Genomic DNA, 20,639 nt, shown 5'->3' with positions numbered 1-20,639 from the left:
CCAAATCTCTGGCACGGTTGGGCCGAAGTCCCGCCAGTGTGACAGCAGGTAAATTAAGAAAGCTTTTTAATGGCGTCAACCAGTCGTGCTGGCTGACGCCGGCGAGCGCGGAGGTAGGGATCAGCACGGGGAAGCTGCCGGAGAGGAGATGGCATGGCTGTCGGTGGGTGGGGGGGGGGTGGGGGGGGGAGGTCGTGGGTGCCGGTGGAGGGTGCTCCCCAGGGCCGAGGGTGCGTGCCGGTGATCGGGGTCAGTGTCGGGGGTTGGGGGTGTGCTGGGGTTGGGGTGGTGAGAGGATGGGGGATGCCATGACTCAGGTGTGCCAGGGATCGGAGTGCCGGGGATTGGAGTGCTGGGGATGGGTGTGCCGGGGAGGGGCAGTGCCGGTTGATGGGAGTGCGGGGAGGTGGAGTGCAAGGGGAGGGGGGTTGCCGGGGATGGGGCTGCCGGAGAGGGGGAGTGCCGGAGAGGGGGAGTGCAAGGGAGGAGGAGTGCCGGGGATGGGAGTGCCAGGGATGGGGGGTGCCATGATGGGAGTGCCGAGGGGGAGGCAGGGGTGCCGGGGATGGGAATACCAGGGAAGGGGGATGCCGGGGAGGGGGTGCTGATGAGGGGGGTGCCGGGGATGGGAGTGCTGGGAGGTGGAGTGCAAGGGGAGGGGGGTTGCCGGGGATGGGGCTGCCGGAGAGGGGGAGTGCCGGAGAGGGGGAGTGCAAGGGAGGAGGGGTGCCGGGGATGGGAGTGCCAGGGATGGGGGGTGCCATGATGGGAGTGCCGAGGGGGAGGCGGGGGTGCCGGGGATGGGAATACCAGGGAAGGGGGATGCCGGGGAGGGGGTGCTGATGAGGGGGGTGCCGGGGATGGGAGTGGGGAGGGGGGGGGCTGCCAGGGACGGGAGTGCCTGGGAGGGGAGTGCCGGGAATGGGAGTGCTGGGGAGGGTGGGTGCCGGGGATGGGAGTGTCGGGGAGGGGGGTGCCGGGGAGGGGGGTTGCCGGGGAGGGCGGGTGCTGAGGATGGGAGTGCTGGGGAGGGGGGTGCTGGGGAGGGGGGCTGCCAGGCATTTGGGAGGGGGGGGGGGGGAGTTTGCCTGGCCAGGTGCCAGCTGGCAACAGTCATGACCATGCAGCCCATGGTACATGGCAGCAGAGGGGATTATGTGTAATGATGACATTGTAGCCATCTGGGATGGCCACTTACGACAAGAAACATGGATGTTCGCAAAGCCTAAAGAGAAATGTGGACAATGTAAGATTCAGGCAGGCACAGATCCTGAATGTATATTTTTGAGCAGAGAATCCAGACAGCATCAAAACCCCCAACCGATTAGCATTTTGATGGCCCATTGTGGTATGGTATGAATTAAGTAATAGCGTGATGGGAAAACTGGTCAATGGGAAGACTGGTCAAAAGGTTTGATACAATATAAGTAAGGCTGAAATTATTCATTCCAGCTCACCAGGCCCATGTAAAGAATGCTGCCCTAACCATTTTCAGACTAGTATGGCCGTAGGCCAACTCTGCATAACTTGAAGTCTGAAAAGATCAGCGAAGGTCGAGCCATTCCAAAACACCGGACCTCCGCAACTCCTGATAAAACTAACTCGTCATAATCAAGGCCCGTAGGAATTTAAAACAAGATGAGTTCAGGAGGAAACAAGTCTATTCCGACCTTTCAATGTTCCCTCCGAGGACTAAATAATGGTATGAGTGATATGACCAAACATGGTCTGGTCTTTGCTTCCGTTTGTATTTCCGATCAAACTCCTGACCCAACTGTTGTCACTTAATCTTGATAAAGATAATGTATAAATATTGAGCTAATTCTCCACGAAAGCTCGGAACTTGTGAAAGTCTCAGCTGTTTTGTTGACTGCTCTCTGACTTCAAGTTTCAGTCATTAATGCATGCAGTTGTTTTCAAAAATAAAGCTTGTTATTCTGTCTTAACGAGTGTGTTGTATCTTTCTACTACAGAAGCGGGAAAATATTGACTTTGACACCATCTCCGTAAGACAAAGGACTGATACTTGAGTAACCAATGCAATCCCAGACATTTCGGCGCCACTCCCTTTACTCAGGAAGTCTAAACAACAGGGTCAATGGCCGCTTAGGACACGCCCAACCATCAAGGCACCCTTTATTAGCTCAATTCAAATACAGTGATCAAGAACTACCCAATTAATGGGGTCCAAACCGAAGGACCGCCCAAAAGAGTGCAAAATTCCTCAAGGATAAAGAGAGACACTGCCATGTGTTCGGCCTCTCTTTTGGACCTGGCGCTCCGGCAACGTCCACCTCCAATTGCAGCACCTACAGAAGCAAGTTCAAGCTCAACGCCCGCTACCAGACGGATGAGCCCAGCTGAGCAGCAGTTACTTCTCCAGACCCAGTAGATCCAGCTTCGAACAAAGGCCACTGTTCCTCTGACCTAAGCCGGATGCCTGAAGTTAAGTACAGGTTGTCACAGTTGTTAGGTGTAGTTTAACTATAGTGTTTATGTTGCATGATTAGTCTTGTGTGTAAATAAAGTACCATTGGTCTTGAACTAACTAACTGGTGTTTGGCTCTTTGATCGATATCCGGTTGAACCTTGTGGTGGTATCATTTGATACCTGGCGACTCTGAGCAATATAATATCGATATCTAAAGAAAGAAGGGCAACCATATTGATTGCCATATTGAGAGCAGGTAAAAAAGGCAACAGTTATTGGCATCATCTGACGGGACTTGACCCAGAAGTGACTGTGTCACTCCGAGAGAACCCACAAAACGTTTGAATCAAAAATCCAAATTGGAAAAGTAAAAGAAACCACAAGAGTAAGACCAGTATCGATCAAACCCCCAAGATTCGGAAGTGTGTAATTTGCATGCGTACTAACAAAGGATATAAGGTAACCTCGATAGATTTTGTTGCATGAAACTTTCGGGAGTTGTGTAAACCGGAAAATAGCTGAAGCGGTACCTGCTGTTTGCACCACCGCTTTATTCTCCATGTCCCAAATTCCCGGGAAAGTAACAGATATAATTGTAGGGATGGCCATGAAGGCAATGGAACACCTTATGCACCCACAAGAATCCTTAGGTCGCAGCGACCAACAGAGCAGAACAGTGTCCCGTATGGAAAGAGGAGATTAGGAAATACCTAAAGGGGAAAGGATGGCCCCTATGGTCTGAGTTTTGTGCGAATGAGGAAACAGGTCCTGGTAGTATAGGACAAACTTGGTGGGATAACCTGACCGAGATCCACAAGAAGAATCTGAGTAGAGTTCGTAAGCCGATGGCAATCGTGTCCTGCTTGGCACAATTGCGAGGCACAGAGGAGGTCGTGAGGACGCTCTGTAGACAGCTTGAGGAGAAGGAGAGGAGTAGCGAGGGAAATGTTAGCAAGTGTGAGAGAGTAAATGAGCAACACCGAGAGCAGCTAGCGGCGAAGGACAAGGAGATGGCTGATGTCAAACTGGCACACCAATCTTGGCTCGCTCACCTAAGTAGCTTTCAGATCCAATATGATAAGGCCTACCAAGACACGCAACGTGCGGTTCTGGTAAGAGAGGAAACAGAACACCAAGCAGAACACTTGGAAAAACAATGCGAGGACTTAAAGGCAGCCCTACGAGCATTCCACAGTTCCACCACGGAACAGAGGCAGCATTCGGTAGACCATGCCAAGTGCAGGCAGCAAATTGCAAGATTGCAATCACTGCTCTCAGTTCAGAACGGGTTCAGAGATACCTTTGGCCCACAGTTAGATCAGGAAGATGGCCCCGATTGGCAGGAACTTAGTGAAACGGCCCAACGGTACGTGAACGAGCCAGAAAGTCAGAATAGAGCCCCCCAGGCCCCGAAAAGGAAAGCACCCACACACCGACTGCACAGGCAGCACCCAACTCTATGAATCCAGTCACCACGGAGCGTAGAGTCCCAACAGAAGACCAACCCGATTTTGTGTACGCCACCCCACTAACCATCACCCAGCTGAGGGATGCCCGCGATAAAATAGAAACCTTTTACCCCACGTCAGACCCACACCACTTTTTTGAACGAATTAGGCAACAGACCATCATGCATGGTCTGGAGGAGCAGGAAGAAGTAAAACTCATAGTGATGAGCCTGACCCGTCTGTTGGTTCAGCCTTTCCCGACCCACAAAATGTAAGAGGAGGTAGCCTCCAAGATATGAAGACAGCCACCTTGGATGCAATTGGCTATAATAGAGGAGATCCAGTAGAAGGACTCAACTGGTGTAGACAGAAAAGGGAGAGCATCCAACAGCATTTGCTGAACGTCTCTGGATCCACTTCACTGCAGTATTTGGTGATTTAACAGCGCCCATTTATCTGCAGACAATACGGCCAAATGGACCCGTATTTTAGTCTCCCACGCCACGGAGGCAGGACAAAAGACATGGGCGAATTACGACCCCTCAGACCCGGCCACAATGAAGTGTGGGTACTGAAGTAACTATCTAGAGCTTGGGAACAATCCCTACAGAAAAAGACAGAGCAGGAGAAAGTAGACGCGAACATGAACCCCATAAGGACACACCAAGACCCGCATGGGTAAATGAAGGCAGAAATAACACGCAGCATCCAAAAGCGCAGGGATGCTACAATTGTGGACACGAGGGACATTATGCCCGAGAATGCAATGCCTCCCCGAAATAGCAACGGAATCAGCCCACAAATGCCCCACCTAGGAACAACGCCAAACCTATCCACAGCATTAGCACCCGTGCAGATAATTTGGCCTAAATGGCACCGATTGACGGTGTTCGGACTCCCCAACATGGGTCTGCGACATACTTTGGGACAAGTCTGGAAGACCAGTAATCACAGGCACAATCCGGGGACACCCAGTAGAGTTCCTTTGGGACACAGGAGGGTCCCGAACCACGTTAAACTCTTCCATGATGTACCAACAAGATATATGGCACACTACAGACACCATCACTCTTAGTGGCTTTACAGGACACCTCCAGCAGGGACACATTACAGCCCCTGTGGATATCCAGATTGGTAACATTAAAACTAAGCACTCAGTCATTTTAGTAGATTTACCCCAGACAGCAGAACACACCTTGGTAATAGATTTTATGAGCTCACACAACCTTTCTTTCGACCCTGTAAATAAATGTGTGTGCAAAATGGCTAGAGCAGCACGAGCCCACACCACACTCACAGTAGGAGACTACGCACACAGGATTAGCTCAGTGGGAGAGTACTGGTTTGATCCACAAACCATTACCACGGACAAAACAGTTAGGGAAGTCTTGAAGAAACACAAAGCATCTTTTGCCCAGCACAAGCACGATTGTGGTAAATTTCCAGGAATGGCCAACATTACAGGTCCCGATCCTAAGCCCCATAAACAATACGGTTTTCCACAGCATGCTGAGGGAGAGATAGCCAAAGTAATCCCGAGTTTATTGAACCAAGGTGTAATTCGGCCCGTAGCCTCAACGACCAATGCCCTAATTTGGCCCGTAAGAAAACCAGATGGTTCATGGCGACTGACCATCGATTATAGAGAGTTAAACAAAGTAACTCCGTTAGCAGCCCCCACCGTTGCCACGAGTACCGAGACCATGTTAAAACAGGGACTTCAGTCAAGATTTTTCATGGTTCTGGACATTAGCAATGGCTTTTGGTCCATTCCATTGGACAAAAGGTCCCCGTACAAATTTGCGTTCAGGGACAGCAGTACACGTGGACATGCCTTCCACATGGCTTCTCCTCTGTTTATCACAGACAATTGGCGAACGGATTAGCAAAATGTTCCCGACCCGAATGCCTCGTTCAGTATGTGGACGACTTGATCCTACAGACTGACACTAAGGAAGAGCACATTTCGCTTCTTTCGGAACTATTAGGACTCCCAAAAGAAATTGGATGTAAAATCAACCCCAAAGAAGCCCAAATTCTCCAAGAAAAGGTACGGTCATAACGCATAGTAAGCATGAGGTAGAACAGGAATGGGTAGATTAAATTGTAAAATTGCCCTTGCCCCAAAATGTTACATTTTTAAGACTGGTCGGTTACTGCAGGAACGACATAGACGGTATCGCCATAACTGCAGCCCTACTTTCCGAGCTCCTTAAGAAACAGGCCCCATGGAAATGGCTTCCACAGCACATGGATGCCGTAGATGCATTGAATCACGCCCTAAGCACAGCCCCTGCTTTACAGGCACCAGATCCACACTCCCCATACACAATAGAGATAGCGACCACCGACCGAACCCTCTCGGCCGTACTTCTACAGGAAAGGCACGATCGTTTAGGACCCGTAGCCTATGCCTCACGAGTTTTAGATCCCGTAGAGCAGGGATTTGCAACCTGCGAAACGCACTTGCTCGCAGTTTTTTGGGCTGTACAATACTTCTCGTGCATAACAGGACTCAACCCCGTAACCATTTTGACCGAGCACACCCTGACACAGCTACTATTAGACGGTAGGCTAAAAGACGGCACAATAAGCCAAATTCGAGCAGCGCGCTGGACCCTACTCCTCCAAGGACGTGACATTACAGTAAAGAGGACAAAGACGCACACGTTTCTGGCCGACAACTTACAATATGCAGGAACCCCACATGAGTGTGAGATCATTGCAGCCAAGCACAACACAGGTCCCTTTGTTCCAAAATCGGTGCCTAAAAAGACAGGCATCCGACCACAGACATTCCAGCCCACAGAAAAAACTCTAAAAATTTATGTAGATGGCTCCTCCACCATTCTGAATGGAAAAAGGATTACAGGATGCGGCATTTATGTAGAGGAAGCGCAGGGACACGCACTAGAGGAAATCTTGTTAAAGTTGCCTGGACATTTAGGTTCGCAGGCAGCCGAGTTAGCAGCCATTGCTTACATTGTGCAGCACCCAGATTCATTCCCGACCCCAGCAGACGTATATTCAGGCAGTTTGTATGTTTGCAACGGCTTGAGAGAATTCCTGCCCCTGTGGGAATCTAGAGGATTTATATCTGCCGACGGAAAATCTCTACCCTCAGCGCCATTACTAAAACACATTCTTAAGGAAGCTAAAGGTCGAAGATATGGAATCATAAAAGTTAGAAGCCACCATCGTTCCTCCCCACCTGGTAACGTGAAAGCAGACGCCCTAGCGAAAGCAGGCTCACGACATGGTCACTTTTGGCAACCCCCCCGAGAATGCCCCAGTACTCGCGGCACCGGTCTCACAGACCAATATTCAAGACTTGGCACAGGCACAAAAAGACGACACGCTTAAGGAAATTTTAAACTGAGACTTCCCAGCTCCCTATGATAGTTTTAAAGACACTTTAACGATACACGAGGGAATCATATTAAAGGATGGTATTTATGTGGTCCCCACCCAGGACAGGAACCAGATTATTTGCCAATTCCATGACGGATAGGGACACCAAGGGTTAGAATCCACCCTTGCCCACCGCAGACCTCTCTGTTGGTGGCCCGATTTAAAATCTGATGGAACCCACTACATTGAGAATTGTTTGATTTGCACCCAGAACAACTCAGACAGGTATGCAAAGAAAGGTCAGCTAAGACACACCCGCCCTGTTAATGGCCCATGGATGAACTTGCAGTTAGATTGAATTGGTCCCCTCCCCCCCTGCAGAAATGGATTCAAATATGTGTTGGTCGTCATCGACGCCTTCACAAAATGGGTGGAAGCATTTCCTTCCGGAACGAACACGGCCAAAGCAACAGCAAAAATTATAACCAATCACATTTTTACGAGATGGGGACTCCCCAGTAGTACTGAGCCTGACGATTTTCGGAATAAAACAGAAGTTTCACATTGCCTCTCACCCACAGTCCAGCGGCATTGTGGAACACATGAATCGAACCCTAAAGGCAACACTTAGGAAGATGGTACAGCATCACAATACGACATGGGACACAGTGCTCCCATTCGCACTGCTGTTTATTAGAAACACGGTGTCGAGTTCGACAGGATACACCCCCACACCCTCATGACCGGACGACCCATGAAGGGTACCGAGTATTTATTTGGACTTGATTTGGCCAGCCCCACAGTCACCGCCCTTACCCAAGAAAAAGCGGTCCAAAACATAATGTAGAATATTAAAGCAGCACAGCTCGCTGCAGTTGTTCGACTAGGTGCTTGGAGAAAGCAGAGTAAGGCCTGCTTTGATAAAACAGTACACCCGATAGAGTATACAGTCGGACAGCAAGTCATGATCTCCCTGTACAATCCTAGTTCATTCCTCTCCCCCAAATTTGCAGGACTCTACTCAATTTCCGATAAAATAAGCCCCTCAGTTTACAAGATTACATATCCAAATGGAAAGTCAGGATGGTTCCATATAAACCAGCTTAAGGTTTATGGAATGCAGTGCAGCCACTCACACCACATCTCACTGGCAATGGTAAACAACGAAGACCCGCCCACTGGCAACCCAATCCAGCCCTCCCCCAGCCAAGACAGCACATCCACAGACACGACCTTGACTCCGACCCCAGAGACGAATTTCAGCCTTACACTGGATTCGGCCGCTAGCAATAGCGACAGCGATAGCGACAGTGAAAGTACGACGAACGCCCTTGATATTCCCGACCGATGGAAAAACAGACCAGGCCCCAGTCACTACAGCCCCAGTGACACCGACCACGATATGTTCGGCCCCTCAGAGACAATTTATCTGCCATCACCAGAACCTGACCCACCGCCCGACGATAGCGACACCCCCCTTACCCCTACCACCCTAGAGGATAAGAAACAATGGCACCGCAACAATTCCTATCGCCTGATAAGAAACAACGGGATGGATCCCACATCGGCCCACGCCACTTTGGCACAGAAACTCCAGTCACGAGTTTGGAAACGGTGAGATGGTGATGACTCCGAGTCTGATTCCCACCATGCTAACCCCTTTGAGACCCTTTTCGGAATGGAACCCTGAGGTGCCAGATGATGAGAGAAAGGAACCGCTTGAGATTTACGGTGTCCTATCCCCTGATGGAATCTGCCCGTTTTCTTCTTCAGTTTGTTTTTTTAATATTGAATGTTTCTCTCTTGTACGACTTTGTGTGTCGATCTCAGGCAAATTTCTTGATACAATTATGACTACTCTTTTGACGCCACATGGTAGTTAAAGGGACAGGTTTGTTGACAGTCCATAAATATTCAAATTCTTACCGTTCTTGTCAGGTCACCCAGGCAGTGGAGGAACGGCACTGATCCCCACCCTGCCTGAGGACCCCCTATGTATTTGATCAGCCAAGCTCGGGTAGTGGAGTAACGGCACTGGTCACCGCCCTACCTAGGGATTCCACCCATTCTTGCCCTGCCGCGGCTCTTACGAAAGTTCTTTTCAAAATTCTTTTGCTGTTCTTTTAAAAATGTGGTTTAAAGAATGCACTTTGCCACAACTTTTGTTTCCTTTCCTGCGACCCTTGGTTGCTAACCCCCACCTGCTATTTACATGTTAAAAACTTGGTTGAAACAAATTTGCACTGGACGGAGAAATTGTCCGCCCACTCACCCGTCAAACACAGGCTGTGAGAGTGCTCGCACTGTGTCAGAATTGCTTTTTCAGATGTCTTGTCTCCCAAATGGTTGGTTTAAAAAAAAATGAGGGAGTCACATATGGTGACGATTCTAAATGGGAAATTGACGTTAAGGAGAAACAGGCAGACAAACGAGATATTAAACAACAAAATAATAATAGATATTATGCTTGTACCCCCAGGAAGATATGAATATACCAGGAGGCAGAGGAAGACACAGACAAGATGAAGATGGACCTGATGATCTGCATCATGATCGTCGTTAGATCAATACAGTTGCGCGTGTTATCTGCCTCTACACCCCTCACCACACAGGCCCTAAACATGACCACCCAACACGACACCCCTAGCCCGGACACGACACCACACATAGACACAACCACTGATACCCCCACATGGTGTGACAATATCATAAAGTGGTATTCTCTTTCGTACACGGTAGAAGCCCTATTGATTATAGCGATACTTTGCAGTGTCATCCAGACACTCAGACTTCGGAAATGGCGAAGGAGAGCCTACCGCCCTCCAGTATACACACTCAAAGCCCCCTTTCTTGGACTTCAGCAGACCCCACACTCTTTTTGAAACATTTTCTCCCTGATAAATTACATGGTTTTTAAAAATAAAATTACTTTCTCAGTAAATTGACATAAGTGTTAAGTAGGAATGTGATGCCGCTATTGTTTATTTTGTCCTGTAATATAAGTTCCCTGGGTTATTAGATAGTAGCATGAGTGTAGTTTAGTTAAGGACAGTTTGAGGTTCCCCTTTTTGTGTGAAGAAATTGAAATGTATGATTGAATGTTATAGTGCCCCCTTCGAATTTTATAGATAAGTGTTGTATTGGGGAAAACTTAGGTAAATGTTTCGACCCGTAGGACAGAGTAGGGAAGAACCTGTCCTTGACTGAGGGTACCCGGCATACCAGAGAACAGGGGAAGTTACAGTAGTGTGATCCTTCACGCTTCGCGTTTAGGATCAAGAGGACGGACTGTAGCCACCTGGGATGGCGACTTACAACAACAAACATGGGCGGTCGCAAAGCCTAAGGGAAATGTGGACAATGTAAGATTCAGGCAGGCTCAGAGCCTGAATGTATATTTGTGAGCAAAGAATCCAGACAGCATCGAAACCCTCAACCGATTAGTATTTTGATGACCCACCTCCGCAAGACAAAGGACTGATACTTGAGTAACCGATACAAACCCAGACATTTCGGCGCCACTCCCTTTACTCAGGAAGCCTGAACAACAGGGTCAATGACCGCTTAGGACACGCCCAGCCATTAAGGCACCCGCCCCTTTATTGACTCAATTCAAATACAGTGATCAAGAACTACCCACTTAATGGGGTCCAGACCGAAAGACCGCCCAAAAGTGCGCAAAACTCCCCAAGGATAAAGAGAGACACCGCCATGTGTTCAATCTCTCTTTTGAACCTGGCGCTCCGGCAACGTCCACCTCCAATTGCAGCACCTACAGAAGCAAGTTCAAGCTCAACGCCCGCTACCAGACGGATGAGCCCAGCTGAGCAGCAGTTACTTCTCCAGACACAGTAGATCCAGCTTCGAACAAAGACCACTGTTCCTCTGACCTAAGCCAGATGCCTGAAGTTAAGTACAGGTTGTCACAGTTGTTAGGTGTAGTTTAACTATAGTGTTTATGTTGCATGATTAGTCTTGTGTGTAAATAAAGTACCCTTGATCTTGAATTAACTAACTGGTGTTTGGCACTTTGATCGGTATCCGGTTGAACCTTGTGGTGGTATCATTTGATACCTGGCAACTCTGAGCAATATAATATCAATATCAAAAGAAAGAAGGGCAACCTTATTGGTTGCCATATTTATAGCAGGTAAAAAAGGCAACAACATGTCATCTATCCCCATCCCTCACCCCTGCAGACCGTTATGTTTGGGCATCACCCAGCGATGTTGGCCGCCGTGGCGGGAGCCACACTTCTACATACTTCCCTGTGGGAGCTCGGTCGGGGAGATGGCGGAGGCTGCCGCAGAGGAGCGCGCCGCAGCGAGGCAGGTACCAGCCGCCCAGGCTGGAGCGCCGCCCACTCAACAGGGTGAGGAGGAAGAGGAGGAGGAGAGGGAGGAGGAGGAGGAGGAAGTGGTGGTGCCACAGAGACGGAGGCCCTGTGTGTACCGGCGCCGCTCGTCGGATCAGGAGCTCATGGACCGGGCATGCAGGAGGAGATGCAGGATGAGCCGGGAAACCGTCGCCCATATCTGCCACCTGATCGCACACCTGGCACCGCGTGGGACTGGGGGAGGACACCCTCTCCCGGTGGCCGTCAAGGTTACGGTGGCCCTGAACGTCTACGCCACGGGGTCATTCCAGTCGCCGAGAGGGGACCTGTCCAGCATCTCGCAGGCATCGGTGTACCGGTGCATCCGTGCGGTGACTGATGCCCTGTACGACATCGCGGACCAGTACATCCAGTTCCCTGTGGACCGCGCCCACTGGGATGCCCAGGGAGTGGGCTTTGCTGCCATGCCAAGGATGCCCATGGTACAGGAGGCCATCGATGGGATGCATGTCACCATGCGGCCACCAGCAGATAACAAGGCTGTGTTCATGAACAGGAAGGGGACCTACTCCATGAACATTCAGATGGTCTGTGACCACCGCATGAGGATCATGCACATCTGCGCCCAGTACCCGGGCAGTGTGCATGACTCTTTCATATTGGCACAATCGTTCACCCCTGCCATGTTTGAGGGAACTCCCCCCCCGGCTGAGCGGCTGGTTGCTGGGCGACAAGGGTTACCCGTTGCAGTCGTGGCTGATGACGCCTATAGGGAGGCCACAGACCGACGCGGAGAACCGCTACAACGATGCCCATGCAGCGACCAGGGGTGTGGTCTAGAGGTGCTATGGGCTGCTGAAGATGCACTTCAGGTGCCTGGACTGCTCTGGATGGGCCCTCCAGTATCCGTCAGATAGGGTCGGCTGCATCGTTGTGGTCTGCTGCGTCCTGCACAATATAGCCCAGCAGAAGGGCGATGTGCTGGAGGCAGAGGAGGGGGAGGGGAAGCAGCAACATGATGAAGGACAGGCCTCCCCAGATGAGGAGGATGGGGGCAATGCATAGGACATACGGGCTGGACATGGACAGGAGGCTGCCCACCATTACCGGCTGGGCCAGCGGGCACGGGATGGGTTGATAGCCGCATGGTTCACAGACTAGGGGGGTGGGAATCGCCGAGTATGGGCACGGACAGCACAGTACGGCACCAGCCTACCACCCTCACCCCAACCACCACCAACCACCCTCACCCCACCCACCAGCAACCACCCTCACCCCACCTATCACCAACCACCTTCACCATGCCCACCACTGCATCACCCGCATGCACGCCACCCCTCCAGTGCACATCCACTTGTGGCACAAGGGGCAGGGCTCACACGGTCGCCAGTGGACATGGGTCCATTGCATGCCATGGAGGATGAAGACAACCCGCTCTGCGATGAGCTCCGAGCTCTACATCATTGGACAATGTCTGACTCAGGACCGCAGAAACATCCTCCACCTGGACCGTCCCTGCATGTGGCCTTGGCACTGCCCGGGGGGATGGCGAGGGCGACCCGGGGAGGGGGGTGGGCGCACACTCACCTGAGCTCAACATCATATCACCCCTCACACACACACTGGCGCTCATCTCACACCCCACCCTGTACGCATCGGAGAGAGCACAGAGGCAGCTTCTGTAGGTGTGAAAGTGATTTTAATGACAAACAGTTCATAAACATGCCCTAGCCCCAGAACTAATGTGTGCCCTGCACCCATGCCAACTAACTCAGTGTCTAATTTGTTGGTGATACGGGTCCTTTGACTATGCTTAGGTGGTTACCCACATGGTACAGCTGAACTGGAGGCGGACTCCTGTGATTCCTGCCCTGTGACTAGGGACCCCTTTGGCGGCTGTTTCCTGGGGCGGTCCGGCCTGGAGGGGCCAGGCTGCAGCTCGGGCAACTGGCATGGTGAGCTGCCAGCCTGTCCTGACCGTTGCCCACCAGATGCACCTGGGACGGAAGGGGGAAAGTCCGAGATGTCGCGGGGTTCCAGGACCTCCCCTGCAGGGGTACCCGGAACAAGCCCCAGCACCTCCTCATCCCTCGGAGTGCCCGATGACCCCCGGGCCTCTCCATGGGCCGGGGATGCGAACGGATCCAGCACCCAACGCACCCCTGGCACCTGGCGCTGCCAGTCCTGGAGGCCCGCCCTGGTCTCAACAAGGGTCTGCAAGTTTGCAGCCATGGAGCTCAGGGAGTTGGCCAACCCTGTCTGTGTCTGGGCTACGCCAGCCAGCACCTGGGCAATGGCGCCGATGCCCTCAGCGATGGCTGCTGAGACTGGGCCATGGCCTGCTGAGACTGGACCACGGCATTGAGCACCTTTGCGATCTGTAGCTGGCTCTGGCTCATGATGCCTGTGAGAGGGCAGCCATATCCTTGGCCCCAGGCCTTGCACACTGCTCCCCATGTCTGACACCGTCGCACCCATTGCCTCCACTGCAGACGCCACCCTTGCAGTTTTGCCCTTGGTCGGCACGCATGACCGACACCACTCCCTGTTCCTGCACACGGGTGGACTCCTCCACCTACGTCTGTAGCTGCTGCAAGCCGGCCGTCACCCCATTCGATCATCCCTGGGTCCGTGACTGCATTGGGTCTATGGGTGGGTGTGGCAACTCCAGGAACTCGGGACCCGCCTGGGAGGCAGCTGTTTGCTGGGGCCGGGCTGCCCTCCGACCGTCCAGCCCCCCAGCTGCTCCTACCTCCACCTGCTGTACCGGGTCGGCTGTGTTGTGCGCACCAGTGGGCATCCTGGGTGGTTGTGTCCTGTGTGTGGGGGTCCTGGGTGATCGTGTCCTGTGTGCGGGTGTCCTGTGTGTCAGTGTCCTGGGTGGGTGTGTCCTGTATGTGGGTGTCCTGGGTGGTTATGTCCTGTGTGTCAGTGTCCTGGGTGATCGTGTCCTGTGTGTCAGTGTCCTGTGTGTGTCAATGTCCTGGGTAGGTGTGTCCTGTATGTGGGTGTCCTGGGTGGTTATGTCCTGTGTGTCAGTGTCCTGGGTGATCGTGTCCTGTGTGTCAGTGTCCTGTGTGTCAGTGTCCTGTGTGTCAATGTCCTGGGTAGGTGTGTCCTGTATGTGGGTGTCCTGGGTGGTTATGTTCTGTGTGTCAGTGTCCTAGGTCGACTGGCACGGTGGCCTGTTGGTGTGGCTGCCCTCCCCGTCGCTGGGTGTGGCCTTCCAGCGTCGCCGCACTGGCACTAGATGGGGGCGGCGTACGTCTGACGGTCTGGGTCTATCCCTGGCTCGTGGGCGCCCTGGCACCTGGTGGGGGCGTCATATGCCTGACGGCCGGGGTCTTTCCCTGAGTTGTGGGCACCCTGGCACGTCCTGGGGGCAGTCGGCATCTGCAGGGATGGGTAGGTCGATTTTTGGTCCTGCAATACAAAATACAGCATGCATGGTTAGACACGCAGACGGGGATGGGGGAAGGTGTGATAGGGGGAAGGGGGAAGGGGGGCAGGCAATGGGGGTCTCACTTGTTGCTGCACCCCCGACCTCTGCATCCGCAACCTCCCAGTTCTCGGGTCCGCCTGCAAGGTCCAGGGCCCTCTTTTCATGAATGGTGAGGGGGCGCAATTCAGGTGGACGCCCTCCGGTATTCTCACGCTCCCTGTTGTTGTGAGCGCACTTCTCCTGTGGGGTTGGGGGGAGGGTGACAGAGATAAAGGGCAACAGTGTTAGGCGGACATATACTTGCAGACCAGCGGTTGTGTGTGTGTTGGCATAGGTTCTCACCCCACCCTGCCAATGCAGCCTGCATGGGTGGGTGCAGCCATGTCGGTTTCAGCTAGGGCTGTGCCGCCCATCCTGGGGGATGGGGGGGGGGGGGGGGGCGGGGGGTAATGAGGGGGGAGGGGCTACTCACCCTGGCTGCCCTGACTAGGTCATTGACCTTCTTGTGGCACTGGATGCCTGTCCTGGCTGTTACGGCCACAGTGCTGACGGCCTCTGCCACCTCCCTCCACAGGCACCGGCTGAGGTGTGGTGCGACCCTGTGGCCGTGTCCGGGATACAAGGCCTCCCTCCTCTGCCAAACTGCGTCCAGGAGCGCCTCGATGTCCCGCTCCTGGAACCTCGGCACTGCGCGGCGGGTGGCCATTTTGCCGTGTCTCCGGCGGTGGCGTCTTTTGTACTGCGACGCCGTGTGGCATTAATGATGGCGCGCGCGTTTGTGACGGGTGACACTGTTGCAATTGGCATCACGCCGCTGCTAGCCCCATCTGGGTCGGAGGTTTCCTGACGTTCCGGTTGGCCCGTCGCCGGAGAGGTTCGTGCCGCTCTTGGCACCGGCATGGGGCCATCCTGCTGATTGCGGGAGAATCCCGGCCCATGTTCTAGCACAGGGCCCCCAAAGGCAGGTGCCCCCAAATTGCAGGGTGTCTGATTGATGTCTTTCACAGCGATTCAGGTAGAGACTCTGTAAACCTGGTCACAATTCAAAAGTTTCAACCAATCACAGATGTGAGGGTGCATTTTACCTGAACCACTGCAGCTCTCAGGTCATGTGGTGGTATTTAGTCGCTAAGAACTGCATTGTCCATGCTGCATACAATTGAGCATCTGCATAGTGAGGCACATCAGGGCTTGAATGTGAGATGCACACCTGTAAGTTCCAGTCCCAGGAACTAGGATCGCAGGCATTTAATCTTCTCTACTCCATCCTTCTTCCTCAAGCCCCATTCTCCCTCCTTCATCCCAACTCCTCTTCATAAGCTCCATCAACTCTCCTTCACCACTATTTCCCATTCCGTAACCCCAATCCACTCTGCTTCACCCCATCCGCCTACATCACCCCCACCTGCCCCTACATAATCCCCGTTCCCCCTCCTTCACCCCCCCTCCATAACCCGATTCACTCTCTTTTACCCCATCCCCCTCCTTCACCCCCTTATCCTCCCTCCATAAACCCCATGCCCCCTCCTTCACCCCATCTCAGCTCCAGAACCTCCATCCCTCTTCGTTCAAGCCCATCCCTCATAACTCCCATCCCTCTTCCTTCACGCTATCCCCCCTCATTCACCCCACCATCACTTGCATAAGCCTCGCCCACTCTCCTTCACCAATCCCCCTCTTTTACCTCTTAACTGCCCTCAGGATGCCCCATCCCCACTCTTTCACCCCTTATCCCTCCCCTTCTTCACCACACCAATGACCCCCAACCCCCCACTCCTTCACCTCCCATCCCCCAGTCGGGATATCTGTGTGTGTGAGGGAGTGAACCAATCCATTCTGTGACATCCACCGGAAACGTACCTTTTCGGATGAGGGGAGGAAAGAGTGTGTGTGAGGGGTGGGGGAAATAGAGTATGTGCAAGGGGGTGGAGAGGAAACGGAAATGTGTGTGAGGGGGGGAGGAGTGGGGAGGAAGAGAGAGTGTGCACGAGGGGTAGAAATCAAACTTCTGATCCTCGAGTAGGGTCGGCCGTGAAAGCGAATTCTGAGCACAGTGTTAGGGGCCAGGGATTAGACAATTCCAAAATATATCATGGAGCTCACCTGACCTACAACTGTTTATTAATTTTGGTTATGAGGAGCACAAGGGCCTACTTTTCAGGTGTTATTCAACAGAGGCCTTAAGCACTTTTGATCAAAAACAAAGTTCCTTGTACGAATTTAGTTAACATTTTTATAAACTACAAAAATAAATACCACACACAGCTACAGTACTCTATATATAACCCTTAATAAATTTCCCCCTTAAACTGTTCCAATTTAATAACAAGATCCCATTAACCAGAAAACCCTTTTCAAAGGTGTGGCCGAGCACACTACACTCGAGACTTGGTTTAGATGCTCTTGTGTCTGTCATGTGAGAGTACCTTTAAGAAATGCATGTTTAAGCAATGTACCTTTAAGAAATGGAGCTGATCATATTACTGAAGTGATGTCAGAGGGTGGGGGGAGCTGAGCTCACTTCTGCTTTTTGAGTTTCAGTTTGAGAATGCAGCTGGGAGTCTCTGTGTGTTTTGCTGTGAGCTGCAGGAAGAAACACAGAGCTGGTCTGTTGATTTCTGCAATCCAAAGACTATAAATATATTGATGGTAACCTAATGTGCTCCTATTTTTTAAGGTTTGAAGTCTTTTGGATGTTTAAAGGAACAGTTTGAAGGATTATTTAGTGTTGTAGTCTTTTGGGGTTATCTTTGACGTAATGGGTGCTAAGATATTCAATGTTTGTTTTAAAGGGTTAACTTGATAGAATAAACATTGTTTTGTTTTAAAAACCACGCGTCCATTTCTGCTGTATCACACCTGGAGAATACGCCGTGTGCTTCCCACACCACAATCTAATAAAAGTTGTGGATCGGTTGAACTCCATGAAACACTTTGTGGTTCTGTATACTCGGACTCATAACATGTCCTTTCCAAAACAGCAGGTTTGAATTTCTTCCAGAAAACAATTATTTCTTTTCAAGTTATCAAGTAATCTGGAAACAGCTTTTAAAATGGAGAGAGAGAGAGGCAGGACAAGACTTCTCTGTCTGAATCCAGCATCGAAATGTGAAAACGAAAGCAAAAACTCAGAGCCACAAAACGGCCCCAAACCAAAGCGAAAGTAAAACTCAGAGCCACAGCCCAGCTCCATCCACACAATGACATCACTAAAGCCATGTTATAAGACAAAACATTTCTTTAAGGGACACTCCCATGACAGTAGTGCCCGATGAACTGTAAATCCAACTCTGGATTAATTTGCCAGGAGAAACTTTGTTACACCTGAAATAAATTTTGCCCCCACTGTGGGGTATTTCCAAATAGGGACCATTCTTTGATTCAGATTCAGGATTTTGTAGTGCTTCTTTTACCTTCTCTAAGCTCATTTTCTCCGGCATGACGATTATACAGTGATATCCTTTCACAGCAGCCACCAATCCCAGGCTAATGCCTGCGAAAATATGAGTTGATGAACAAAATCTGTAATCACTTCGGAGTGGTCAAATGCAGTACTAAAAATCAAAAATTATTAATCACTCGAATCTGATGACTTACCTCCTGGAATAATATTGGTTCTGGTTTTTGATTTTCCATCACTGAATCTCACCAGACCAGTTGGTTCTGTTCGTTATATCATAGATAGCAATTGGAGTGCATAATACACTAAAGGTAGAGTGATGTGATTCAAATCCTAGCTATTTTGCTGCAGGCAATATTTGTGTTGCAGGGACATGTATTCTAGTCTTTAAATGTCAGGGAAAAATAGTAGTGGAGCCATTCCATGCCAGCAACATTGAATTCTGATGTTGGCTGTGGAATTACGTACCCAAGGCCAGAGACCAATGGTCATGCTGGAAGATTACACATGTAGTAACATAACCCCTTGTTCCTCCAGTTTTAGTATCAGCTTCATTATATCCTCAATTTCCCATCACTTTCCAGAAGCTGGACAAATATTTAACGACAGGGATAAGCGTGTATTGAGTCTTTAGGCAATTTGTTTTGGGATCTTTTGACTGATTCCCCACAGCAATGAAATATAACAGGTTACTTTGACTGTTGTGTTTTAAAGCTCATTGATATGGGGCGGGATTCTCCATTGCCCGACGTCAAAATCGTGTTCGGTGATCGGGCGGAGAATGGATTCTGACACCAAATTTGGTGCCGGCACCGGTTTGATGCCGGTCATCCATGCTCAGCCCCCTCCAAACTGGTGTCATTACATCGCGTGTCATGCACCTTTGCAACTGTGGGCCGAGTTCCCGATGGCGCGGGACACATGTGGTCTCAGGCGTGGGGGAACCCGACGTGGCGGCTGCGGACTGTGCCCAGCGCCGCCTCACCCAGCTGCGATCCATGCCGCTGGCCGAGGGGGGGGTGGGTGGGGGGTGGGGGGGCTGCTGCAAAGGCTGGGGGGGACTGTTGTGGGGTGGCCAGGGGGTGGACTTTGGGGTTGCAGATGGTGGGTTGGGTCCGCGTACAGCCGGCGCCACGTTGTACGGTGCAAACGCTGCAGATTGTCAGCCTTGCGCATGTAAGGCCCGGGCCCAGCTATTCTCTGGTGTTTTCGGCACGAATGGCGGGACTTTCAACCAGCGCTGGTGCTAGCCCTGCACCAGTCCCGGAATCGGTGAGGGTTTCAACAGATTTTCTGGTCTTAAAAGACCGCTGAAATGGAGAATTCAGCCCATGGTGTTTTTTCGGTCATGGCAAAATGCACCCAGAATGCATTCAGTGCTGCATTGATTTGCCACTCAGGATCTACAAAATGGTCCCGAGTTTATCATAGATTGGGGAAGGCCATAGCACTTTCAAATTGGTATGCTTTGCAAACATTCTGCTCCCGGGAAATGGGCACCAGCTCTGCGGGATTCTCCGTCGGTGGCATCCTCCGCTTCTCCGGCAGTACGCCCGCACCTGCGGGTTTCCCGATGGCGTGGGGGAGCCACAATGGGAAACCCCACTGGCCGGTTGTGGGAACAGAGAATCCCGCTGCCGGCAGGGCCATGCCGTGCCAGAAAACGGGACTGGCGGGACGGAGAATCCCGCCCACAGAGTCCTTCTGGTGCAGTCTTGCAAATCCAGTAGAAGACCTGGAGAATAGGACAAAACCTGGACACACCACTGAGGAAGGATTTCAGTGGAATGTCTTAAGGTGTATTGTTTTCTTCTACTTTGTTGTAGCCATATGACACCCTTAGAATTTGACGTTTCTTCCGATGTCTTACCTGTGTTACCCGAGGATGGTTCAATGATGACGTCTCCTGGTTTCAGAATCCCTTGCTTCTCAGCATCTTCAATCATCCGTAAAGCAATGCGGTCTTTAATGCTCCCACTGGCACTGAAGAACTCACATTTTGCCACTAGAACAGATGGTTGAAAAGTCGCCTTAGGGAAGTTGAGTTTCTAGCTATTTCTGTTCCAACATTTTATTAATTATCTAGTACAATGAACAAAAATGATCGAAATGCAAATAAAAAGTAGCACAAAGTATTGAGTTTGTAAATAATGGAAGCTGGTAGGAAAAATTTTATTTTTAAAAATAGTCTTTTGCAAAACATTTTTGCATATTAAATAACCCAAGGTAGC

General features: G+C 51.3%; 1 protein-coding gene across 5 annotated transcripts in view; it reads right to left on the bottom strand.

The window, feature by feature from the left end:
- LOC140398251 (cystathionine beta-synthase-like protein) overlaps window positions 1-20,639 on the bottom strand; it is a 96,727-nt gene that overhangs the window by 59,272 nt on the left and 16,816 nt on the right. For all 5 annotated transcript variants that reach the window (XM_072486691.1, XM_072486689.1, XM_072486690.1 and 2 more), the window contains exons 4-5: window positions 20,279-20,413; window positions 18,422-18,501 (exon numbers count right to left, since the gene is read on the bottom strand). In XM_072486691.1, coding sequence (XP_072342792.1) covers window positions 18,422-18,501; window positions 20,279-20,413 — 215 coding nt within the window. The remainder of the gene's footprint in view (window positions 1-18,421; window positions 18,502-20,278; window positions 20,414-20,639) is intronic.

Source organism: Scyliorhinus torazame, chromosome 21 (assembly GCF_047496885.1).
Source record: "Scyliorhinus torazame isolate Kashiwa2021f chromosome 21, sScyTor2.1, whole genome shotgun sequence".
Classification (NCBI taxonomy): domain Eukaryota; kingdom Metazoa; phylum Chordata; class Chondrichthyes; order Carcharhiniformes; family Scyliorhinidae; genus Scyliorhinus; species Scyliorhinus torazame.
The sequence above is the reverse complement of the archived record's forward strand: the minus strand, read 5'-3'. Positions and strand labels throughout refer to the sequence as shown.